The sequence below is a fragment of the Heptranchias perlo genome, chromosome 5 (assembly GCF_035084215.1).
Source record: "Heptranchias perlo isolate sHepPer1 chromosome 5, sHepPer1.hap1, whole genome shotgun sequence".
Lineage (NCBI taxonomy): Eukaryota > Metazoa > Chordata > Chondrichthyes > Hexanchiformes > Hexanchidae > Heptranchias > Heptranchias perlo.
Window position 1 is genome coordinate 117,073,979 of NC_090329.1, and position 27,232 is coordinate 117,101,210.

At 42.1% G+C, this 27,232-nt stretch overlaps 1 protein-coding gene across 1 annotated transcript in view; it reads left to right on the forward strand.

Moving 5' to 3' along the window:
• The first annotated feature begins 862 nt into the window (after positions 1-862).
• The window catches only part of tpcn3 (two pore segment channel 3), a 50,962-nt gene continuing 24,592 nt past the window's right edge, over positions 863-27,232 (forward strand). Inside the window, exons 1-9 of the mRNA XM_067985086.1 lie at positions 863-1,071; positions 7,287-7,369; positions 10,566-10,680; positions 15,599-15,727; positions 16,623-16,739; positions 20,871-20,989; positions 22,298-22,399; positions 24,961-25,087; positions 25,660-25,861. Coding sequence (XP_067841187.1) covers positions 952-1,071; positions 7,287-7,369; positions 10,566-10,680; positions 15,599-15,727; positions 16,623-16,739; positions 20,871-20,989; positions 22,298-22,399; positions 24,961-25,087; positions 25,660-25,861 — 1,114 coding nt within the window. The 5' untranslated portion in view covers positions 863-951. The remainder of the gene's footprint in view (positions 1,072-7,286; positions 7,370-10,565; positions 10,681-15,598; positions 15,728-16,622; positions 16,740-20,870; positions 20,990-22,297; positions 22,400-24,960; positions 25,088-25,659; positions 25,862-27,232) is intronic.

The window sequence follows — 27,232 nt, forward strand, 5'->3', positions numbered from 1 at the left end:
ATAGTCACTTGGGCAACGCACCGAAGGGCAACCAATGTTGGAACCATACTTCAGGATGCCATCAACATTTTAAGGAGAGTTGAAAATAACTAAAAGGCAATTGAAACCCTTCAAGAAAAAAATAACAACAAATGTTGAAAATATCCAGCATTTCCGTTAGCACTTTAAAGAGAAAAGATACTTCAACTGAATTGCTTTAGAAGCTTCTGAAATGAGGTCCGAAGCCTCAATCCATTCATTATATTGTCGATCTGCCCCTGAAGGAGAATACGCAATGGTAACTGAAGACTGTTCCAGATGCTGCAATTAGACAAAACCTCATTTGTATGTAGATATATTTTAACTGAAGTACTAAAGCTCCATTCCTAACGCATTTGGTGTATAATATGTACATCTGGACAGTACAAGAAATATAAGTATGCTTCAATAAATTATTGGTAATGTCCCACTCCCTCTGCGGAAAAAGTTTGTGACTTCCAACTCGCAAGTACAACATACAGTATTTACAATTAATAATTAATGCACGTGGATTTTTTTTAACATTATCTCCCTTTTGCAAACCAAGACTAACACAACTTTTCACTAAACCCCACATCAAATTCCCTGGAGCGAGACAGAAAAAAAAATCCACCGCACTGTTTCCGCTGCATTCCCCCCCTCCCTCTATCACATGATGGCTGGGGGGGGGGAAAGTCGTAGGAAACTTTTTTTTAGCCGACAAATATACAATTTCTTTTTAAAAAACCGTTCCTATTAACACAATACACGTGAAAATGAAGTGTTGACACGAGGAAAGGAAATACTTTTTGGAGACGGAAGCTAGTCAGCAAACAAAAACCACCTTCCCTTGTTTCTCCCTCCCTCTTGCTCGGTGTTTTTGGAGGCAGCTCCCGGCTGGCGGGATTGGGTTTGAGCTCAGTTGTCTTTGAGTGTGGGATAGTGCTGGACAACATGCCGACTGCAGTCGAAGACGAAGGGGGATTGGATAAGGCGGAAAAGACTGAGGAAAATGTGAGTGAGAAGTTCAAAAGACTTCAGCAAAGCTTCAGTTATCCGACGATAGATGATGAGGTGAGAGCGTTTCATTCATTGGCATTTTTTTTAAAAAGCGGAATAAGCGCACAGTTATTTTTTTTAAATAACCTGGAGTGTAGGTTTTTTTTTTGTTCCAGATTTTTCCTATTTTGTTTTTCTGTTTCTACTTGTAGTTATTTGCTTGACATTGAAATAAATCAACGCGCCTTGAGTTTTAAGATTTCTTTTTCAAAATCACAACGGGAACAAAACTAGCTTCCTCCCGGGGGAAGCTCTGTTACCAGCGATAAAAGATTAATTCCAGATCAAAATCGATGAGTTGTAAATTCCTGGAGCGAGTTACTTTTGAAAATAGGGACCATTGAGCAGAGCAAGGCAGTTTATTAAAGATGGGGCTTCTTTCCAGGATTTTATCTCCAATTTATCGAAGTATCAAAGCGGCACGTTAATTCTTACCTTTTTTTAAAATCACAAGTATAAACAGAACGGTAGAAAGGAAGTCCTCAATTCACACCAAATACCCACCGCCAGTCCTCGTCCTGGTTCATGATCAGTCGGCGGGATGTTTGTTTTTGTCACTCCCACTACCCCGGGAACTCGCAACAAAAATACATGTCTAGTCTGCAATTCCGACAGCGAGACTCGTCTCCTTCACTCTGGTACAGTATCTTCCGACTGACCAGTAAATCTCCCGCCCCGCATACAGACTCAAGTTATAGACCTGTGATCCCAGCTGTTGTGCAGGATTAGTTTCGAAAGCTCGGCGGACCCAGGATAGAACTGGCTTGCAACGGCGAGCAGCCTTTGGAAGATTGGACTGGGGACCATATTATAAGGCACAGACTAGAGAAGGTGGTCAAAATCCTCGGGAGGTGGATGCGGGCTTTCTCATCCAGAGAGAAGTATTTGTATTAATGGTGAGCTATACATCAAGGTACGAGATGGGGCTACCTTTCTCCATTACTCTTCAACACAACCCCAGTTGTAGTTATCACCACCTGGCTCTATCACACGAACATAAAAGGCTGTTCTGTGAATAACTTGATATTTGCCTGTCATGATGTTGAGAATACTGATTCCTCCAGGAACTAAGAAACATAGAAGTACATGAAGGCCTCAACATTGAAACGAGCTGTGACAGCATTTACCCTCCATGTGAGCAAATAATCCTAATCACATTTACCCACTCTACTCCAATATCCCTTCCTCCCATTTTCTTTCATCCACCTATCCAATATTGACATAATTTCTGCCTTGACCACTAACCCTGGAAGTGAATTCCACAGCCTGTCAACTCTCTGTAAAGAGGTTCCTCCTGCCCTGTGTTCTAAATCTCGTATTTAATCTTGTATCCGTGACCTCTCGACTATTGGAAACAGCCTGCTTCTGCCTACCACGTCTCATCCTTGCATAATTTTAAATACTTCTATCATCTTGCCTGTAATCTGTGTTCCAAACCACTTATGGCAGTTTGGCTTAAACATAACAACTGGACGACATGTTTCAGTTTTGTTCAGAGGACTGGAAGCCCTTAAGATTGCTGCAATGGAAGAAGAAAAAGTGCAAGTGGATAAATTTGTAAATCTAGTTGGAACACTTGATACTGTAGTGATGAAATCAATAAGATGGTGGTGAAATCAGGAGTTGCCCTGAAACTGCTGCTTGCTGTAAGTTGAAGGAGGCAGTTGGAAAACAACCTGACCCAAACTCACCCCATGCATGAGCATATCCAAACCTACTGAGAAATCCACCCAGGGTTTTTGTTTGGCCAGTTATAGCCAGCAGTGTCCATAGGGACACACCCCACTTACCCAGAGTTCAGAGGTTAGGTGCACTTGGCAATAGCCAGGGTTTAGAGTCTGCCAAATTTGTGCAGGCGCACTTTGATTTTAACCAGCTAAAACTGCACATCTTACCAGCGTAGGCCTTCGTGCTGCTGGTCCATTAGGGGATTGGCTTGCAGGTTTATTTGGAGCTGTGAAAATAATCCCAACCTAACTAACAGATCTAACACTCTCAATCCTATTAATGAGTCAAGTTGGCTGGTCAGTGCATTGGAATACTGTAGACCTCCTGGCTCAAGTATCAAATTACCAAATCTCCCGCAGAGGAATGACTTTTTTTGAATCTTCCATTGCCAAGTGTGACATCTTGGAGCCATCTCAACTTCAACAGAACCTACTTGCCTTTCTCTTCCCTCTCCCTTTATCCATCCGTGGCCAAGGAGGGTTGTTACTTGTTGGTCATTATTCAGCTGGCTAATATGGGTTTAATAGGTGGACAGCAGATACCCAGAACAACTCATGACTGGCATGGTGAGCAGCACAACTCGTGACAAAACACGTGTATTGCTACCATCCTCCTGACATTCAGATGACGTGAAACTTTGGTACTATGGAAGATGTTTGACTGTAGGTTCATGAAACGTGATACTTGGGGCATATAAACAAGGGTGTGGCAAAAATAGCTTACCTGAGATGCATTCTAGGCATTTCAACAGCAACTCACACTCATATAGCAGTCCTCACATGCAGGAAGATGTTTGTGTGTTTCATAATATAGAAGGAGCAAGGAAATGGACATTGAGCAGGAGGAAAAATGGGTGAGGGGCGGTCGAAAGGGAAGCAGGTGGCAAGGCAGAAGGAGCTAGATATCAAAGGACTGGAATGTAGTGGCTGAAGAAGTAGCGACAAATGGTGCAGCAATGCGAACAGAAAAACAAGCCTCTGGGCAACTACACCTGCTAATAGAGGAGCAGAAGGTCTGCATGGGGATATAAGCTGGAGAACACCAAGGTAGGGCTGGGCAATGGCAAGGCTGTGGATTTTTAAGTCCACTCGCTGGTACCAGGAAGGTGGGGGTGAATGGGCTGTAAGACTTTGTGCGGACAAGGATGTAGACTGCAATGTTTTATAATTTGTAGACGAGGCTGGTTAGGAAAGTCATGGAAAAGTTGAGCCTTGAGCTTCTTGAAGGTATGGATTCGGGTTTCCATGAGTGTAGGGGGAGGTAGAGGTGGACAATGTCGCAGAGCCACAAGAGAGTAATCTTAGTAATGGAGTGTAAGGGTTGAGCAGTCTGCCAAAGTTCTGCATCTTCTGACTCTACCAAAAGGTGGCTGTTGGGGAGGTTAATGAAATCGAGGCCAGAAGTATGCAGGTACTGGTGGGTGCCAACGAGGTTGGTGTTGCTTTCGGCCATGCTGACATTTGGAAGCTTTAGCTCTTCCATGTCTTAATATTTGACAGACAATTGGAAAACATTGTCACTGTAACAGTTTTAGCTTGTTAACCTCCAGAAACAAAAATCCACCCATTCAGAAATACAAATAGCACCCCCTCCCCAGTGTACAAATGCAGTGCCCTATCATACACACAAATCAAAGTTCCCCACGCACAAAAATTGAAAAACTGGTTGCTTGTTGGTGCCCACTTTTGTGTTTCACTTCCTGATCTAGTCTGTCCTTCTGACTGGTCTGGTCCATTTTGTCCCCTGCCATTAATCAGTCCCACTGTGATCTCCACCATTGCTTCTGCTGTGTTGCCAAGGGGCAGCATGTTGATGAGAAATAGGAGGAAGCCAAGGATAGATCCTTGGGGGACTCTAGAGATAACGGTGTGGGAGCGGGAAGAGAAGCCATTGCAGTAGTTTTTCTAGCTATGACTGGATAGATAGGAATAGAACCAGGCAAAGGCAGTCCCACCCAGCTGGACAACAGAGGAGAGGCATTGGAGGAGGATGGTGTGGTCAACCGGATAATGGCTGCTGCCTGGTTAGAAAGGCAGGCCAGGAAGTTTAAAGAGCTTTGGTCGAGCAGAGGTCAAAATCTGAGTTGTACATAGAACAAAGTAATAGGTAGGGCCTTCGAGGGCTGGGTAAAAGGAGGCTGTGGGCCAATCTGGCCTGCAGGTTACAATTAGAACATCTCGTCTCAGACCATGCCCTTGTCCTTGTTTGTTTATCTGAAAAATGTAGATCCATTTGTAACTATGTATGAAACACAACGTGGCTGGATTCATGATCTGGCTGCCTTTTTGTCACCTTTAACCAGGGGCTGAAACATGCCTTTTTGTCTTGCTTCCCCCGTGTCCCACCCCTCTCCCCATGCCACCCCTCAGCTCTGTGCATTCAGTGGAGAGTTGGAGCAACAGACAGGGGTCAGGATGTTTTATAAACCACAAACATGGGGGTGTCTTGTTCCAATCAGTAGTTGAGGATGAAGCTATCGGAAGGAGTATTCACCATCAGATTACACACCATTACCATGTAGCCTTTCATATTGCCATTTGGTGGGAGTGCGTCAGCTTGGGAATGTTTTTTTAAAATTTCAGGTATATAGGGGTGATTTGGCTGTCATCTGTAGAAAATCAGAACAAACGAAATACTTTTTTATGTGTTTATTATTCCAGTTTTATTGAGTCCCAAAGAGGCTGGTGGGCTCCATACTAAAATTTGTGACATTGAGTTGCTAGTTGCCACCTGCGCACCTCCAGCCCACTTCTTTCCCAACCACCTAGCAAGACGCACCTCCCTTATTTGTGACTTTTCTTTCACCCGGTTGTTTCTTTGCCCAAGTGACCATTCATCATGTGAGCCTTCTGATGAATATCAGCAGGATACTTCCTCATGGAGGTCATCAGAGCTGAGCACAATCCTATTCTCACCTGAATCCACAGACACATGCGCAACCTTAGAGTTTCTGGACTTACAACAGGCTTCATTCAGATAGCACCTTTTTTAATGTAGGAGAAAAGATCCCAAGCATCACTGGCAATGAGGAACTGAAAGCCTAGATCTTTATTTTGCTATCTCCCGCACCCCCCACAAAAGCCCAGGGGCGGCCGAGGTCGATTGCCCCAACTCGCTGTATTCATTTTGCCCTGAAATTAGATAGCTCCTCACACACCAGGGAGGGAACAGACTGCTTGTTCAACACTTTTTTTTAAACTGAAAACTGGCGTATGAGATTGGGGGCATGAGGACAACAGGAGCCAAAACAAAGCTTTCATTTGTTTTTCCCCGTGCCCTCCAATCCACTACCACCCTATCTGTGTCAACTCTTCTGAAACTTTCCATCAGTGGATATTTGAACTTTTTCACTGTTTTTGCAATACAATTGCAGTAAAGCATCTGGCAACTGCCTCTCAAACTTGCTGCGCGAAGGTCAGTCTGGCAGTTAATTAACAGTTTTATCCCATTTTTAAAAATACCAGCAACCTTTGAGCTTGAATGTTTCTTCAGTTTAGAAGACCAAGCACAGAGAATGTGGTACCTAAAAAAAAAAAGACATGTAATACACCTTGGATAATGATTGATAACCTCCAAGGCAGAAAGAAGAACAAAAAAAAAAGTTAAAGGCTCAAACCGACAAATGGAGACAACTACCAGCTTCCCAGAGCAAACCTCTTTTCTGCCCCCAACCCCGCCCGCCCCCACTGAGAGATACTGAGCAATACAAACAGCGGAGGTCCCAGGTTTGATCAATGGTTTGTGCTGCAGTTAGCTGATTCCCATCTGGGGCAACAATAATGGCAGTACTTTACTTTTTCACCTTCCACTGGGTACAATTGGTCAGTGCTCCCAGTCACTGTGAGTGACTGTCACTGGACTCTGGGTGTGTATGTATGTGTATATAAGTAATTGGGTAGCAATGAGCTGGGACCCAACTGTAATGATTCCTTTCCCTCTCCCTGCCTCCCCCTTCCATCGCTGAGGTAGCCTGCTTTCACACAAGAATGGTTGAAGTACTGGAGGACTGTGGAAATGTACTGCAAGGCAAGCCCTTGTCTTCAGGAGAGAAGAAATGGAGTCCAATTAGGAAACACAGCATGCTTAACTCACTTCCCAACTAACTCCAACATTTCTTGTCATCAGTCCACTCAAATTGTTGAGGTCAACCAGGCTAGTGTTTGAAAATGTGGTGCTAATTCCTATAATTGCAAGCCACAATTGATAAAAGCTTCTCAACATAACAGGGGAGGGAAGCATTGGTTTATGCATTTACTGTACGTTTGTAGCATGAAAAGAAAGAAAGAATGAAAGGCATGCATTTATATAATGCCTTTCACTACCTCGGGATGTCCCAAAGTGCTTTACGCTTCAAAAGTGCTTCAGTGGCTGTAGTCACTGTTGCAATGTAGGAAATCCAATAGATAACAGCAAGATACTGCCAGGATTATTTCTTGGTAAAATCATACTGGGAATCAAATTATTTTTTTCTGTTTCAATTCATTTGTGTTACAATTTAACAGCAACTTCAACTGGCTGCTGCTTATGTCTCCGATGCTCAGTATAACAGAAACATACGGTTCGAAACTTCACCACAAGCAATCAGGTAAGATTTTAATAATGTAGGGAAGCTGAGATTGTTGTCCTTAACGCAGAGAAGGTTAAGGGGAGATTTAATAGAGATGTTCAAAATTATAGTGAGTTTTCATAGAGTGAAAAAGGAGAAACTGTTTCCAGTGGCAGGAGGGTCGGTAACCAGAGGACACAGATTTAAGATAATTGGCAAAAGAGGGGAGGAGAGACTTTTTTTTTAAGCAGTGAGTTGTTATGATGATCTGAAATGCACTGCCTGAAATGATAGTGGAAGCAGATTCAGTAGTAACTTTCGAAAGGGAATTGGCTAAGGAAAAATTTGCAGGGTTATGGGGAAATAGTGTGACTAATTGGTTAGCTCTTTCAAAGAGCCGGCACAGGCACGATGAGCCAAATGGCCTCCTGTGCTGTTAAGATTCTACGATTCCATGATTCATTGTCTTGGAATGGGCTAGAACTGTGGTTCATCGAGTGTTTCTAGTACAAAGTCAGTTCACCATTGTATCAGACCTGCAGCAAGGCATGTCATTTCACTTTGTGATCGAGAACAGCATAAAAGCTGTCTGGGTGATGTTTCGTGATGGAAGTTGATATTTTGAACTCTGGTAGAGAAAGTACCTATAAATTCAAGTTTTTACTGTTTGAATATAAGAGTTTGAAAATATTTTGAGTCAAAACCTTGTTACTAAATAAATGTATAGCTCTGATCTGAGCCCTGCTCTCCGCACCCCCCTCCCCCAAAAATCAAGATTGGGAATTCAAATACTGGAGCTGTACACCCATTAAGTAGGGATACTTAGCTGGGAAATTCCATATTATAAGCACAATTAATGTAAGAAATACATATCAGCGTTTACTATTGTATGTCTAGCGTTTAGTATGTGATGCAGAATTATTTAGCTCACTTCAAGTCAATCTCTAAAGCCAACCTGAATAACATTTCTCAGGCTGGTGGCAGAGTAGGGAAGGGAAATATCTGCAAATGGTTAGATTTTTAAATGGAGTCGAGGGACCTAGGTGTGTAGATACACAGATTGTTAAAGGTCAGGCTGTGGATAAGGCCATAAACAAGAGTAACAGGAATCATAAGAACATAAGAAATAGGAGCAGGAGTAGGCTAATTGGCCCCTCGAGCCTGCTCTGCCATTCAATAAGATCATGGCTGATCTGATCCTAACCTCAAATCTAAATTCATGTCCAATTTCCTGCCCGCTCCCCGTAACCCCTAATTCCCTTTACTTCTAGGAAACTGTCTATTTCTGTTTTAAATTTATTTAATGATGTAGCTTCCACAGCTTCCTGGGGCAGCAAATTCCACAGACCGACTACCCTCTGAGTGAAGAAGTTTCTCCTCATCTCAGTTTTGAAGGAGCAGCCCCTTATTCTAAGATTATGCCCCCTAGTTCTAGTTTCACCCATCCGTGGGAACATCCTTACCACATCCACCCGATCAAGCCCCTTCACAATCTTATATGTTTCAATAAGATCGCCTCTCATTCTTCTGAACTCCAATGAGTAAAGTCCCAATCTACTCAACCTCTCCTCATATGTCTGCCCCCCTCATCCCCGGGATTAACCGAGTGAACCTTCTTTGTACTGCCTCGAGAGCAAGTATGTCTTTTCTTAAGTATGGACACCAAAACTGTATGCAGTATTCCAGGTGCGGTCTCACCAATACCTTATATAACTGCAGCAATACCTCCCTGTTTTTATATTCTATCCCTCTAGCAATAAAAGCCAACATTCTGTTGGCCGCCTTGATCATCTGCTGCACATGCATACTAACTTTTTGATTTTCTTGCACTAGGACCCCCTGATCCCTTTGTACTGCAGTACTTTCCAGTTTCACGCCATTAAGATAATAACTTGCTCTCTGATTTTTCCTGCCAAAGTGCATAACCTCACAGTTTTTATCCAGAGGCATAAAATACAAAAGCAAAGCAGAAACGTTGAACTTGTACAAGACCTTAGTTAGGCTGCACATACAATATAGTGCGCAATTTGGGTACCCTATTATAGAAACCAATGTGAAGGGTGCAGCGTAGATTCACTAGAATGTTGCCCAGGTGCGAAATTTAATTATGAAGAGAGATTTAAGAAATTAGCCCTTTTTTTCAGTAGTGCTGAGAAGGTTAAGGCGTGACCTGATAGCTTGATCTTAAATAATTCTGAGGTTAATAGTGGCATACTGTTCCCAGTGGTCAGTGAGATGATAGAGCAAGAATAGATTTAAAATAATCACATTGCTGCAGCTTAACTGATCCATGGGTGTCTATCACTCCCCCATAGTCCAATCTTTTGATCCAGTTTCAAAAAGGTGGGACAGGGAATACAGATGGAGCATTTGAAATGGTATAAATTGGAAAGAGTAATTAATATTTTTAAAACAGATTCTGATCAAGTGGGAAAGGGGAGAGAAACATGGGAACAAGAGTAGGCCATTCAGCCCCTCAAGCCTTTTCCTCCATTCAGTCAGATCATGAGCTGATCTGTATCTTAACTTCATTTACCTGCCTTGATTCCTTAATAGCCGTATCTAACAAAAATCTGTCAATCTCGGTTGTGAAATTTTCAATTGACCCCCAGCCTCAACAGTTTTTTTTGGGGGGGGAAGAGAGTTCCAGATTTCCACAACCCTTTGTGTGAAGAAGTGCTTCCTGACATCACCCCTGAACGGCCTAGCTCTAATTTTAAGATTATGCCCCCTTGTTCCGGACTCCCCCCACCAGAGGAAATAGTTTTTCTCTGGCTACCCTTTCAGATCCTTTAATGTTTGTAGAAAAATTGCAGAAGTAGGAGTCCCACCTATTCATGTCATGAATTGGGAGTCCTGAGTGTGAAGGGGATAGTTAGCACAGTTTAAGATTTGGAAAAACTGCTGGATTTGTTGATGATCAATGTTTTTTTTTTAAAAAGCAGGCCTCAATAGGCTAAAGATAAAACTTGCCTTCAAGGGCAGTCCAGTCTGAGTGTTTAAATGTATTAAAAAAAGATTAGACTGAGTATGCATGCCCATGCAATAGCAGGCCAAGCATTGCCACCTGATCATTTAATGATGATTGACTAATTAGTATTCGCAGTAGCCCAATTAACGGAAATCATTGACGTTCAGACTCTCCTTTTATTTAACAAAATTCCTCATTACTGGTATAAATATTTCTTTCACATTATAAAAAGATTAACAATTTTGGGAACTTTTTCTCCCCTAGATTCTACAAATTGTACAATCACTGGTCTACACAGGGAGTCACTTATTTTTTTGTCCTCGTGGATCTTCTTCTTGGCCTATTTGAGGATCCTGCAGTTTATTTGCTGCCAATTTGGGTGAGTTCCTTCCAGTGACTGAACACAGAAGAAAATACATCCAAGAGTATTTTCAGAACATCATGACTCCAATCCTTTTATTATCTCAGTTTGTTATTGTCTTAGCAACCAGTAATAGGAAATTTGCATCAGTTGTTCAGGCTCAAGTATAACAGGCAATTGCTCCCCCTGGAAAGGGCGGTGGGGGTGGAAGAGGAGGAAACGGATGACAGAGGTGCTATCCCTTTAAGTATTTACATCACTTGCTCATCCCATCCTTCTATAGGATGCCTTGTAAGCTGAGTTAATTTTCTGCCCTTCTCCCTCTGGTCAGCAGCAGAAATGTACCCTTTACTTTCAATAATTAAAAAAATATATATTTATGTAAAAGCACAAAGGTTTAAATGTTCAATCTTGAAGTTTTTAAGTCGGAGTTTTGCTTTGTCTTTTACCAGACTATTAAAGTTTTGCTTTTTGCTTTGGTTATCATATTTATTACAGTTGTTACAGTTCCTCTTTCCTAATATTTGTTTTTTTCCTCACAGCTAGGTGACTATTTCCATAAGCCATCTTTGAATTGAAGATCAAGCCTTTAATTGCATTGAGTATGGGTTAGCAAAGCCCAACCTTGACAGTTCACAGCCCTGATTGTCCATTGAGCGACATAGCGCAATACGTGGGATGCCCACCTTGCTCTTCCATCACTTCCTGATTGCAGAGTGTAATGTCTTTGGACCATAGCAAGAAGGCCAACATGATTTCTTCAAATTTATTTGCAGGTTAAATAATACACTGAAGCCAACAGACACTGCAAGGTCCTGAAACATACTTCAAAACAAAATTAGAATCTGTCCACATGGTCTTTTCAGAACTGTGTTTCTTAGAGACTCTGAAATAACAGGGCTTGTGGATGATAGTTGGATTTACCTTTTGGTAGACTTTCAAGATGGGACATTGGCTGTCGATGATACAAGATTGAGTTTCCCCACAGAATTCAGATAATTGTGTCAGACCTCAAAACCATCAGCTCCCAGACTAATCAGTATGTCATGGGACTTCTTTAATGTTAACTCTGAAATAACGGGGCTTGTGGATGATAGTTGGATTTACCTTTTGGTAGACTTTCAAGATGGGACATTGGCTGTCGATGATACAAGATTGAGTTTCCCCACAGAATTCAGATAATTGTGTCAGACCTCAAAACCATCAGCTCCCAGACTAATCAGTATGTCATGGGACTTCTTTAATGTTAACGCCATTTCCAATGAATGGACAAACAAGAGTTTAACATACTTTACAATCAGGTGCAGTCTGGAAATTGGTGCTGCATTTTGTATATTTCCCCTAGTCAGGTTTTGTCCCTTGTAACCAATTATTTGCCAATGGCTTGATTTCAGCAAGAATAGGGTTGTTTAAATCACCATTAATCCACTGTGTTAACGTTTCAAATAAGCTGTTCTAGACGTCAAAGCCACTTTGTCTTGATTGGTTTCTGTCCCATAGGCATACCATCTTGGTCCTCCATTTTGAATCTTGATGAGTGAGGGCGACTTCCATTTAACTCGAGCCTTTTTTTAAAAGAAAAATAAAGACACACTTTCTTGCTTGTCCTTAGCATTTGGTTAATTTTGATATCTGGCTTCTAAATCTGTACTGAGTGCCATGGAACCTTTGCTGTTACCAGTAACCATTTACTAGCAGTGCATGATTTCCAACATCACAAAGTTTGTGCAAAAGAACTGTCATAATTAAAGGCCATCCTATCAGCAAGAATATCTAAACCCAGTTTGTCCTAATGAAAAGACTATAAGTTTGAATTTAACAATATTGACTTTAAGCACTTAATTAACTGGCTACTCTTGAAGGGGCAGAGCCTCTTTTAGGAGTAAGGAATGTTGCATTGGATATGCTCAGTGGGGATTGTGCCCAGCTGCACAAATGAGCTCTCCATTGTAAATTGTGTCGTATAGTGATGCTCATAGCCAGGACCCTTCACACAATTAGTCGTCTCACTGGCTGAGGGAAAACCTTTTGTCATTAGACCTTTCAGTTCTGATCAGGCAGTTTCCGGATCCTTCAGGGGCAGGTTCTACTGATACCGGTGGAGGGTGCAGGTGTAGAACCTCCTTTTAATGGTTTGGCTCATGAGTATGACTATTTGAACAGTTTTTCTCCTTTTTCAATGGTTTTAAAAAGTGAAGATGTACATCACAATGATTTTGTGTGTGTGTGTGTGTGTGTGTGTGTGTGGACAATTTCCGATTTACACAAAGAGGATTGTGCCTCTGACGATCTAACTTTCTATCTGTTCATTGGATTGCTTGGCACTGCCATTATATTTCGGATAAGACAAACTCTGCTTTACAGCGTTGAAGGTAAGATCATGTTGCATTACTGGCACAGGGAGCAAAAGATAGTGGGAGGTATTTAAGGGGAAGTTGGTCCAGGATCCCTCATTATGAACAAGAACCAACTCTGAGGATATTTAAAACTAATGTTAGGAAAGCATCCTTATTTGGAGTGATAGATGAGGCAGATTTTCTATTCCTGGTTGCTGAGACAATCACAAATTGACAGATAATAAATGGAATGGAGTCATGATGTTCTGAAAATACTAAAGGTTGTATTTTGGAATAATCTATGAAGCAAGGTTAATGGAGTTAAAAATATTACATTTAATAAAAAATACATTTGGATGTCATGATGGGATCCTTCTCTACTAGCGATGAGCTGGATGGTCTTTCCTTGTGTATTTCATTGCAAGGACCTATGTAGAATTTTAACACTGCAATATCAGATTTTTACCATCAGAGGCCCTATGTGAGCTTTGCAACTGAGTTTAAAATGGCAGAAAACAGGTAAGACTGGTTTCTCTCCCCTGCACCACCCCCCATTTTAAAAAGAAGTGCCATGTGGTGGACTTTTGGGCCACTGGAATTTTCCACCTCCAACGCTGCAAGTGTATCATAACACGTACAAAATTGCAAACGATACACAAATTTGAGATTTAAAAAAAGTGGAGTGCTGGTCATAACATTAAAATGTTGGTTTATTTAAAAACAGACAGAGTCTGTTTCAGCTGGGATGCTTGCTATTGATATGGGTCCTGAAATTGAGCTGTGCGAGGTGCATAATGTTTTCATCTGAAATTCCTCTCCACTACTTCAACAGAGCAGTAGTCCAAAGTAGAGAGGGGGATTTCAGACAAATTTATTAAGCGCTTGTCTGTTAGTATTTTGGGGTATTTGGACTTGAGATGAGAACTCCATTAATGTGCAACATTATGCACACTGCACAAAATAGAAGCCCTTTGTAATTGTGGCACATAATGTTAACACAAGGGCTTTTCACTTTATCAGGGAGAATTTGAAAGAATGCTTTTTTTGAGTTTCTAAATTCTACATTTATAAAGAGCTTTATTATAATAGGGTTGCACTGTACTGAGCAATAAGTGTTCGACTGGAGGGGTAGTTTGAGGAAGTACTGCTGTTTTTTTTGCAATTTTAAATAAAAGTGGAATTATTAATTTGCAATACATAGTTAACACTTGTCTCAAAAATTCTCATCTTGGATATGTTACTGACAAACTATTTACCCCTTAGCTCCAAACAAAGCAAAGAACTGACCTCCAGTAAGAAGCACTTTTGTCCTATTAAAATCTGGTATTTTACAATTTTCTCAAGCTTTGAGGGAACCTTTATCTTCAGATCTGAGTTGCATCAACCCCTTGCTCCCAAAGCATCCATCTATATAGTATAGATTAGGTTTGATGTAAGTCAGCTATATAAATCTCAGTTGTTGCAACAACTCTGTAGTCCTGCAGTTAGAGTTGGTACTTTTGATCTTTTAAATGCTTCTTTTGTTATACCATGTTACGTAATAATCTAAGTATGGAGTTTTACTTTTCGTAGAAAAGCAAAGTGGGGGGAAAAGTAGAAATCCAGATTCAAGCCAGTGATCCCTATTGGAAGCACGATCACTAGTGAGGACGGCATCAGGCATAGCTGTGATGTCCTTCGTAAGATCACCTGGCTCACTGTCGACGCTCGAAAGTGAATAATCCTCACTGGAGAGAGACCAGCAGCTGTGCCACAGTGAAGGAGTTAATGGGGGGTGGGAGGAGAATGTCAGAGATAGCTATGGGCCAAGTGCAGGCAATTGGGACTAGCTTCGTGGTATAAACTGGGCGACATGGACATGTTGGGCCGAAGGGCCTGTTTCCATGTTGTAAACTTCTATGATTCTATAGTGATAGTAAAGATGTTTCTTTCACTTTCTTCCTGTGAACAGTCAGAAGGGACACAGGGTGTGGAAGAAACTCTGAGTCTCTCTTGTAAAGCTAGAGAGCAAGCAGTAACCGAGTATGGAGTAAGAAAAGGTGTGAGGGCATCTAACTCTGAAATCATCAGCACTGACCGTTTCTGACCCTATGCTATTTGTACAAAAAACAAAACTGTACAGATGCTGGAAATCAAACAAAAATAGGAAAATGCCAGAAACAATTATCAGGTTGGTCAGCATCTCTGAAGAGGACAGAAGAGTGTGCCTTTCAGATGTGGACTCATCGGAACCCCTATTTGTAATTGGTTATAGCTAGTTCCCCCCCCCCTCTCCCCTGCCCCCTGTTTGTAATTGTACTTTAACATGGAAAATAAGTAGAATCAATATTTGTGTCACCAGTGGTTTCAACTGCTTTTCTTCGTTTACAAAAAATACTAATTTAAAAGTTGTCGTCTTTGTTGAAAATCAACTACAAATGCTATAAATAGATGTCCTTGCAACAGTGTTATAAATGTCTCCATTTGTATCCTTGAAAGACCTTCTATTGCAAAGTACCGATACTTGTCCACTCCCTAAAGTGCCATTGTTGAATTGCCACCTTCATGTATTCATCTCTTGGGGCACAGAGGAATTATACTGTTCTGTTTCAACTCAACAGGTAACTTCAACAGTGGAGTTTATTTGTCTGCTAATGTTTGCTGTACGGCTGTTACATTTCTCAAAAATTACTCCCACAAAAGTGTTTTGGAAAGATGCAAAAAACATCTGTGTCGTTGTCAGCATATCGGTGAGTGTGTAATCTGAATAAATGCAGTGTGATTTGTCTCCGGTCACCATTGTGTTATCAATAAGTTGTAAGTCAAGAGTGAGAAGCACTGACTAGTAAAAGATCCCATGGTACTATTGACTAGTAAAAGATCCCATGGTACTATTGACTAGTAAAAGATCCCATGGTACTATTGACTAGTAAAAGATCCCATGGTAGTAGAGGAGCATGGTGTTCTTGACTCCTGGCCAACAATCCCCCCTCAAGCAACACCACCAAAACAGATTATCTGGTTGTTCTTTCATTTGCTGTTTGTTGGACCTTGTTCTGTGCAAATTGGGTACATTGTTTGCCTAATGTCAGCAGTGCCCACATATCAAAAGTTATCCATTGGTTGTAAGCCAAGGACATGATAAAGTGCTGTTTAACTGCAAATTATTTAGCCTTGAGACCAATAATCTCAGTCAAATGTTAGCTGCCTGTGATTTCCACTGCCCCCCCTCCCCCACCCCGTGATTTATTTGAATTTTACAGTAAGAAAATTGTGATTTTCAATATTCTGACTGTGATTTTTTTTTGGTATATCAGCTGCATTTGTTTGGTTCTGTTTTTATTTTGCCTTTCTCCCCTCTTTCCCCCTGAAGACACTGACTTGTAGTGGGGAATGGTCCCACAGGCACTTTACTTGGCTCTTCACATGAGTGCTGGCAGACCTCTCGTTCCACATCCCTACACACGCACTTTCCATTAGGAGTCCACTAGATGGCAGTCAGGAGCAAGCCCATTTGATGTTTATTTATCTTTACCTTTTTTTTCTGCTTCCCCATCCCATTGTGGTCTCCTACCAATTTAAAAAATGTTAGTGCCTGTCTATAGTTATCATGTGTTTCTAAATACTGCATTTCTTTCCTTGCAGCTCACATTGATGGATATGGTTGTACACTTGGCTCTGATAGAAACTGGGTATTTTGCAGTCAGGTGGTCACGAGTCTTGAGGCCACTGTTTTGTGTAAACTTCACTGAAAGTCGTCAGGTGAGCTTTATTTTCTACTTTTGTAAGTCAACATGAGTGTCTATTGCTAAGAAGTGCCGAGTGGATGATCCATCTCGGCCTCCTCCCGATATCCCCACCATCACAGAAGCCAGTCTTCAGCCAATTCGATTCACTCCACGTGATATCAAGAAATGGCTGAGTGCACTGGATACAGCAAAGGCTATGGGCCCCGACAACATCCCGGCTGTAGTGCTGAAGACTTGTGCTCCCGAACTAGCTGCACCTCTAGCCAAGCTGTTCCAGTACAGCTACAGCACTGGCAATGTGGAAAATCACCCAGGTATGTCCTGTGCACAAAAAGCAGGACAAATCCAATCCGGCCAATTACCGCCCCATCAGTCTACTCTCAATCATCAGCAAAGTGATGGAAGGTGTCGTCGACTGTGCTATCAAGCGGCACTTACTCACCAATAACCTGCTCACCGATGCTCAGTTTGGGTTCCGCCAGGACCACTCGGCTCCAGACCTCATTACAGCCTTGGTCCAAACACGGACAAAAGAGCTGAATTCCAGAGGTGAGGTGAGAGTGACTGCCCTTGACATCAAGGCAGCATTTGACCGAGTGTGGCACCAAGGAGCCCTAGTAACATTGAAGTCAATGGGAATCAGGGAAAACTCTCCAGTGGCTGGAGTCATGCCTAGCACAAAGGAAGATGGTAGTGGTTGTTGGAGGCCAATCATCTCAGCCCCAGGACTTTGCTGCAGGAGTTCCTCAGGGCAGTGTCCTGGGACCAACCATCTTCAGCTGCTTCATCAATGACCTTCCCTTCATCATAAGGTCAGAAATGGGGATGTTCGCTGATGATTGCACAGTGTTCGGTTCCATTCGCAACCCCGCAAATAATGAAGCAGTCCGAGCCCGCATGCAGCAAGACCGGGACAACATCCAGGCTTGGGCTGATAAGTGGCAAGTAACATTCGCGCCAGACAAGTGCCAGGCAATGACCATCTCCAAAAAGAGAGAGTCTAACCACCTCCCCATGACATTCAATGGCATTACCATCGCTGAATCCCCCACCATCAACATCCTGGGGGTCACCATTGACCAGAAACCTAACTAGACCAGCCATATAAATACTGTGGCTACAAGAGCAGGTCAGAGGCTGGGTATTGTGCGGCGAGTGACTCACCTCCTGACTCCCCAAAGCCTTTCCACCATCTACAAGGCACAAGTCAGGAATGTGATGGAATACTCTCCACTTGCCTGGATGAGTGCAGTTCCGACAACACTCAAGAAGCTCGACACCATCCAGGACAAAGCAGCCCGCTTGATTGGCACCCCATCCACCACCGTAAACATTCATTCCCTTCACCACCGGCGCACTGTGGCTGCAGTGTGTACCATCCACAAGATGCACTGCAGCAACTCGCCAACACTTCTTCGACAGGACCTCCCAAACCTGCGACCTCTACCACCTAGAAGGACAAACGCAGCAGGCACATGGGAACAACACCACTTGCATGTTCCCCTCCAAGTCACACACCATCCCGCCTTGGAAATATATCGCCATTCATTCATCGTCGCTGGGTCAAAATCCTGGAACTCTTCCTAACAGCACTGTGGGAGAACCGTCACCAAAAGGACTGCAGCGGTTCAAGGCGGCGGCTCACCACCACCTTCTCAAGGGCAATTAGGGATGGGCAATAAATGCTGGCCTTGCCAGCGAAGCCCACATCCCATGAACGAATTAAAAATAAAAAGACCTCCCACTGATTTTAAATACTGTACCTCACCAATCAATAAATTGCGAGAATAAGTCAGTCACTTCTTGTTAGAACCTGTTTTTTCCCATTTTAAATTTTTTTTTATGGCATTCAAGAAAATGCAAATAGAATGTTTGCCCTTGAGAAGGTGGTGGTGAGCCGCCGCCTTGAACCGCTGCAGTCCGTTTGGTGAAGGTTCTCCCACAGTGCTGTTAGGAAGAGAGTTCCAAGATTTAGACCCAGCGACAATTTGGAATCACCTGAATCCAAGTTACTTTGGTTAATAAAGGAATATTTTACCCACAGTCCACAGCAACCGAGAACCCATTCTATCCTATGTGCTGATTAGTGGGTGAAATAGTTTTACATATGTGTCCACATTTTGCAGATCATGAGAGTCTGCCTGTAATACAGACTAAGAATGTGGCCTTTGTAGTGCAGCAATAGAGGAGTACTGAGCGTCTGAGATTGCAGCAGGAGAAGCAAGGGGTGAAAACCAGGCACTAGAGCAGGTTAGCATCTTGCCAACAAACTCTGCAACTTCCCCAATGGTGTAATGAGTAAAGACACTGCCCCGTGTAATACTAAGCGCCACACACCAGAAGATGCCTAGTTTAATTCCTGATTAGTGTTGATTAGCTGATCTTGGCTGGTAAAGTATTTGGGCTGCTACAATTGGTCAGGGCTTGGGAGGGGGAAAAGCAGTCATGGGCCTCCAGCTCCTGCTCCTGACCACTATCTGCTCACCACTTGACCTAAGTGCCACATATGGGCATCTAGGTGATATGGTTGCCAATTCTCCAGGATTGTCCTGGAATCTCCAGGAATTGAAGATTAATCTCCGGGACACTTGTGAGAACTCTTAGAGAAACATCAAGGGGGGGGGGCATTAAATAAATGGTGTATTTTTCATTTTCTTTGAATACTTTTGTTTATTAGTTATAAAAATATTGGAGATGGGGGTGAAGGCTGTTTGACTAACAGTTAAGAATCATCCAATCAGGGTGATAGAGTCTGTTCCTTTTACAATTGGTGTGGCAAGGCGATGTGTCATAATGGTGGATGTATCGGGCGACCAATGGCAGGAGCGTGGGGCGGGGCTGTTGGAGGTGTGATGAAACCTCCTAGAATATGTCCATCCAGAGTTGGCGACCCAACTGGGTGAGGGTACAGCTGGGTTCAGCTGCCCTGCCTCCCACAAAGTAGGAGTGTCTGTAAACATTTGCTGCCTAGACTCGCAGCCAAAGAATGACCATTAGGGCAAGGTACACAGGGCGTGGATCTGTACCTCAGCAAGTCTGGACTTTTTATGAGAGGGGAGTAAAAAGAGAGAGGAACATGGGTTTTTAAAGTTCTGTTCTAGTTTTCATACTAGCATGGGTGGACGCCAGCTAGTCTTCAAAGAGGATGGCAGAGGAGGGAGGAGTCCCTGAGGCCCCCATATTTCTACCCATCTCATCCGAATTTTTCTATTGTTTTACTAGCACAGTATTTCTGTTGTATACTAATGGAACAATTTCCCCCAAGGATCTGCTTTGGGTAGCTGACACTGACAGATCTTGGGACATGAGTCTCCAGGAGTGTAAATACTTGCAAGGAGTCTCCGCCCCCCACATAAAAATGTTAAAATCAGTGATACAAATGCATGTATGCACACATGCTATATATGTGTATATAATGCAGATTTTAATATATTTGGACTGGAGTGCACTTTATTGTGTGTAAGTTTACAATGTGTCTTTTTTTAATATATTTTTCATCACCTGAGTTGTAGAAAAAGAGAGCAAATTGATGTGAGAATGTCTAAATATGGAGGTGTTACACTGCTTCAGAATCAGTAGAAAATTGACAATAAGCGAGGGAAATCTAACTTGGTCTAACTCTCAAAATCCGTGCCCCTGGGGTTTAAAAAAATTGATGAATATCTACTTTGTTCGTGGCTGGGAGTAGATTGTGGATGGCAGTAGGAAGTGGGCCCTGTTTATCAGCGATACACAGTGAACTGCTAGTAAAAAGGACACTGTTAATACTGAGTACTTTTCACAAGATAAGTTCAGATGAAGAAGGCCCTTTTCGTCTCATTCGGATGCATCTTTGTAGAAGTGCCAACCCTAAAATCTCCACATTGTAGTATCCACGTTTCCTGTATGTGTCCAGTGTCCTGCCAAGGTTTAACCAGCCTTCTGTCCAGCTGTTCCAGCTGCTGATTTCTCTGTGCCGCCTCTACGTGGTGTCTTGCCTTTGTCCAGTGAAGGTTAGAAACTTTACTTGTAGGTGTGAAATGTTTCTCTAATGCTGTCTGCCATAGCATGGTGCAGAATCAACATGCTGTGCCACCACAGGAGCAAGTTTAATATCAAATATTGCTATTTCCAAATGTTAGTATTAATGTTTCTTGTATTTCAGCTCCGAAGAGCCTTCAGGAATATCCGCAACACTCTTCCAGAGATCACCTATGTGTTTGTGCTGTTTATGTTCAGTGTTGCAGTGTTCTCTCTTATGGCTTTGAAGCTGTTTGCGAAAAGGTAAAACTAATAAATTGCTACAGCTTCTTAAAATGTGAAGTGGTTACAGTAACTTTTTTTCCTTACCTAATTTCTCCCCTTCCCTTCTCCCCGCTGAAGTACAGTTCCACAATCACTCCGATATCCTGTCCAAGTGGCCACTATTCACTTGCATCTGTGTAATGCCTTCTCGTAGCTCTCAAATATCTTGAAGCACTTCATATACAGTGTGCTGCGTTACAGTGTAGTGCCTGCTTTGTAGGAAAACACAAGTGGTTATTTTGAATACATCAAGATCCCATAAACAGAAACTAGATAAATGACTAGTTACATTTTGGTTTGCCTTTTTTATGGCCTTATTAACCTGCGTCACTAGTTTGTAGCTCTCTCATCTCCAAATCAGAAGGCTTTGGTTTCACGCTCCACTCATAATCCAAGCTGAATCAAGTGCATCCAGACAGAGTGCTGCACCGTTGGGAGATATCGTCCCTTGAATGAGATTTGAAACCAAGGCTACTTTTGCCTATTCTGGTGCTTCAGGTAGGAATTAAAGAATCTCCCACAACATTACTGGAAAAGGAGCAGGAGCTCCCCCTGTGTTCCTCAACCAACACCACAAAAATGTAACTAGTCATTTATCTAGTTTCTGTTTATGGGATCTTGGTGTATTCAAGAATGTGAAACGCACTACCACAAGGAGTAGTTGAGGCGACTAGCATAGAAGCTAGATAAGGGCATGAGGGAGAAGGGAATAGAAAGATATGCTGATAGGGTCAGATGAAATAGGGAGGGAGGAGGCTCGTGTGCAGCACAAACGCCGGCATAGAACAGTTGGGCCGAATGGCCTGTTTCTGTGCTTTAGACTCTATGAAACTGAAGGAAGCTCACACTTTTATGAGCTCTAATAGTGAGTGTTGGCAGGCTATTTTATCACTGGTAAAGAGGCATCTCAGCCAAGCTGACCCTGTCTTTTGCCTGATGTGCACTTCCATCAGGGGTTGCTAGACAGCACTCAGTGGAGGCAATCTTGTTTTCACATTTAGCTACAAACTGGATAGACATTCAACAGAAAGTGATTGAGAGAGTAATGTACAGGATTCTTCAAACTTGGGCCACACCAGATGGACCACAGTGTTCATTCATATCTTCTTATGACCCGTCATAATCTCTTTGGCCAAGAAACTATTCAGCTTTTTATATCCATATTTTTAAACTTTTTTTCAATATTATTTTTGAATTTCTCTCAATAGGTGATTGATCAGCCCCTCTGAACCTCTATCACTGATTCCAGTCTCCATTCCTTGACAGTAATACAACTTTGTTTTACAGGAAGCTCACAACAGGAGAAGGAGCCCCTTACTTCAGTAACTACCTGGACATATTCTTCGATCTCTATGTGCTGGTGACAACAGCTAATAGCCCTGATGTGATGTATGTATTTACAAGGAATTTAAAAAGTTACCTGCTGGTTTATGTTAGGTTGATATTTTTTGTCAGTTGTGATCTGAAAATGTGTGAATATTATGGAGCCCCCCCACTCTCCCTCAGTGGGTAATGGAAACTGGTGGATAATCTAGAGTCCCCAAATGTTGTTCTTTGTATGATACAGTAATATTTGGCCATGGGAACGAAGATGAGGACTATACAAATAATAGAAACGTTTTAATCACCTAGAAAAAGAGCTCAAATACCAATAACTGGTTCTCACAAAAGGCTTTGTTCTGTGAAAATTCTGATAAATACTTAGTGCAGTTAATGAGGTTTTAATGTAATCGGAGATACTATGCCTATTTGCCTTATTGTACTGTTTGAGTTTTTAGAGTTAATGTTATTATAGTTAACTTTCCTCTAAGGTGCAGTGTATTGGTGTGCAATTGTAACATTTATTTTGTTTAGGTTCATTTATGGCGCTCCTCAATGAGAAATGTCTGCTGTGGTGCCTAACATCTGGCCGGCATGCGCCCAATATCAGCACTGTGCACGCCCAGGTTTCAGACCCTCCAGTAGTCCAATGTGTAAATGAACCACTTAGTGTGTTAATAAACCATTACAGACCAGGACAGTTCCAGCTTTGACTTCCTGGCAATTTAACTAATCTGTCAGCACATTCTATGCTACCAGAATTCACCTCTGTGCCTGTGGGCTTAGGAGGTGCAAATTCAGTTGGCATTCTCGCTTCCGATTGCTATTTGGTAATATCTGGTGCGTGCGCATGTGTCTCTAGTGAGGGCAGGATCAAGCTTGTCTGCACTGCCCACCCAGTTGAATAGTCTGCCATCACCCGCTGTCTGTGCTTGCACGAGAAGAATGGCTGTTTGGATGAGGTCCTTTAGGGATGCCAGCACCTGTGCAAATAAACCTAAACATAATCCTGCATCTCCAGGAGAGGGGTGGAGAGACAGGTAGAAAATTGGTAGGGTTGGAAAAAAAAAGTGATTTTGATGTGAGAGTACTATAATCTGTTAAGTTGACAATTCCCTTTTCTCAAGCCAGCTATCCCAATAGCTTCCGAATATGACTGTTAAATTAGGAGCGGTTTTATTTTGTGGTCTCCTGATCAGTAAGAACTATATAGAGGACCTCGCTATGTAAATTATGGACACCTTAGGGACTGGTATCAGCTTTCCTTTTTTTGGAGGTGTCCTTATTTTCAAAATTGTCATTGTATGTACTGTTTTTTTAAAAAATAATAATTTCGGTAGACTAGGGAGTTCTTTAGGAGCCCTGAGAACGTTCAGTCCCAGAGATAGAGCGGTTTCTCTGCCACTGTGGATGCTGCGTAAAGAGCTCCCCATTACACAAAATCCATTTCTTTCACAAAACCCGCTGCTGCCTCACGCTGACCGGCATACACTGACCTCACGGGAATTTGGGGACAGAAAGGAAGCAAGCGGCCAGTGATCCGGACTCACTGAAAGTTCCAGATACAGCAGCTCTGAGACAGGCTGAGTCCCGTGTTATAAAAGTGCTTGGTGCATTGAAGGCTGTCCACAGATTGTAATTTGCGAGTGTCCGTGGTTTCAGAGTGCGTCTTGTATATTTTACCATGTAAGTTATGTGGGGGTCTCAATAAGTGTCTGTTTTTTGCAGATGTTTTTTTTTGGGAATGTCCGTTTATACAGGTTTCACTGTACATCTGTAAGCAGCAGATACTTCCATCACCAAATGTAAAGATGTGTTAAAGGGAGGAAGATGAAAAATATATGTGGAATACCTTCATTTAGGTGATAATTGCCTATCGCAGCAACAATGAATGATCAATAATGAACAATCGCAGCAACAAAACAGTGGATCTGCTGCTCTAATTCTGACAGTGTAGGATGAAGTAACTGACAACTTGAATAAAATTAAATTCTACCATCACCTGGGTAGGAATTTAGGATGAGAGTGAAACATGTATTTATCCTTTGTCATCTGAGAGGGACAGGTGCATTACTTGAGTGGATTTTGCTGACCAGTGATTTTCCTTGACCATTCCTGATCAACAGTAGCTTTGCAAGCATAAAAAGAGGATAATTCATTTGAGGAACCACTGCAAGGTCCTACTTTAGGACCTAAGGTTTGAGAGGAAGCTTTGTGGTTTTAAGAAACTGAGAACACTCTACTAGCAATCGCTACTAACTGAGAGGTGAACAGCAGACATGGTTGCCTGTTCTAACTCTGCTGTAACTGAGATTAAGCCCCCTTTCCAGTACACTATGTAGATAAGGGAACTCAAGCCATTTTGGGGTCTAGTCCCTTACTCTGGCTCCTTAGGATGAACAATCTACATTTCCAGTTGCAAAATCTGGATTTGAGGCTTTACAGGACAATGTAAAGATGGTCTTCTTAAGGTCCTCATTAGGAATTTGGCCAGTCCTATTCAGTAGTCAGGTTTGATTATGCTGCTGGTTAGTTTGGAAAACTTTAGTTGATCCCCAGTTTGGACTCTTAGATATGGCTCATATAAAAGATATACTAGTGGCTATTAATTATGACCTTATATTTTTCAGGATGCCAGCCTATGAGGTCAGCTGGGCATATTCAATTTTCTTTATCATTTTTATAATATTGAACACCTATGTCTTCATATCTCTCTTCCTGGCTGTTGTATATAATGACTACAAGAAACATTTAAAGGTGTGTATTTGTGTGGAAGACTCCAGACCACTGAAATGGTATTATGCTTTTTAAATACTTGAACTTGAGGCTGGATAGCTAACTTTTTCACCCTTTAGTTCTGTACTGTGCTTCCAGTCCAAGTTAAGTAACCTGCATCCAGAAATTTATGGAACTTGAGCCACTTTCATTCCATACACATGGATTTGCCCACATAAGTCACTGCATTCTGAAAGTAATTCATTGTATGAAGTGCTATAAGGCTTTCACGATATGACGAGGCACTGTATAAATGCAAGTTTTTGTTTTAAGATGGTGTAAAGATGCTTGCAAGTGTCTAACCTGCAGCATTAGTATGTGAAGTCGTAGTAATTCCGGTCAGTGCTGTGTCATATAATTGAGAGCTGGAGCATGATAACATTTCTAACATGTAATTAAAAAAAGGCTATATTAGAGTAAGAACTTTGGCTATTTTGCATTTTAAACTCCAATTATAAATGCTTTATTTGTAGCATTGGCATAATTGTACATATATCTTTAAAAAAACAGATGCATTTTAGTTGAGAGGCTAATTAATGCATTGTGTTTTTCAGAATGAAGTAAGAAAACTAGTTTATATGAAGCATCGGAAAATGATAGAAGCATTTAACATCTTGAAGATGAATCATGGAACAGAGTTCGTAGTTCTGGACACACAATGGAGGCAGCTGGTGAAGCTGGTGGCACCAGAGATCCCCAGCTCTCATAGAGAGCTACTATGGAGAGTTTCAGATGATGAACAGAAGGGCTTTGTGGGTGGGTAGCTGTAAAAGAAAACCCTCATTGTGAAACTTATGGTTTGGAGACTCAACTCGAATTACTACAGATGAGAACAGTCTGGAATGAAAAAAAGGGCCATCCAGAGCCAATGTATTATTAGTCTATTCTGGACTTCCCATCCCTCTCTTGTTGGGGAGGCGGGGGAGGTGGATTTTCAACAACATGCCCTGTTGATCCCCTACTTTAAGGAACACTGAGTTCCTTCCCCTATCTGGCAGGAAAAAGAATCAAGCAGTGCTATTAATATATCTCAAATCCACGATCCTTTTTGAACAGATAATGCTCCTACTCCATTTTCAGGGCATTGGACCCTGAATGAATTGTCTTCTCTGGCAGTCTGGGCAAATGAGACTAAATTGGAGTTTACCCAAGCTTTTAACAGTTTGGTAGAGCTGAGGAAGATTAGCCTTTGCTAGGTTAGATCTTGGATATTTTTTAAAGACCAAATTGTGTGCTGGAATAGAGTTTCCCTTATTAGAGCTAAATCACCCTATCTCCCCCTCCCAACCCACTCATTCTTGCAGTCTCCTAGTTCACCATGCTGCCTATCTGTGCCCAGTTGAATGGAAATACTGTTGTATTTACGTAAGGGCAAATGTTTCACTGCTGTAATTGTGTCTTCACACCACCCAATCGTGCAACTGCAAAGTTCCGCCTGTTCCTTGTGGATTTGCGTAGAAAACAAACCATTAACCACTTTGGTAGCCAACTTGTACAAGGCACTTTTCCAAATCGTCATATGTTTATCTTCACAACTTAGGCTTTCCTGCGACTGTTGTCACAATGCAACATCTGCATTTGAATTGTGGTGAAAATTAAATGCAATATTTCATGTATGTAAAGTAAAAGCAGTTGGCTAAAGCATGTCTTATGACATTCACATTGCCAATTCAGCTTTTATATAAATTTTATTTTCTGCCTTGTCTTTATGGAACAACAAATTCTTGTACCACCTCCCAATATAAAATTCATCTTTGAAACACAGCCACGTGCTTCTTAGAAGCAAAATGGCATTATTGATCTAACTTAGTCTCCTTGCTGGTTTCATACTGTTTGCTGAGCTGAGCCCATGTGAGGAAGGCAATCTCTATACTTCGGGGTATAGAGCTGTCTGTTAAAGGGACTACAGAGAATCATTGGCTCTGTCCCTTTTCATATGCCCGACCCACGTCTTCACCCCAGACCCAGCTGTCAATCAAATCCACTATCCAATGATGTCAATCACTTGGAAATGAATGGGAAGTCTTGATTCAATTGATCTGTGCAAGTACTTTGTGAGACAGGTCTCTGTCCTGGTATAATCTCAACAGGCAGACCACGCGAACAAAGGACTTCTGCATGTGTTTG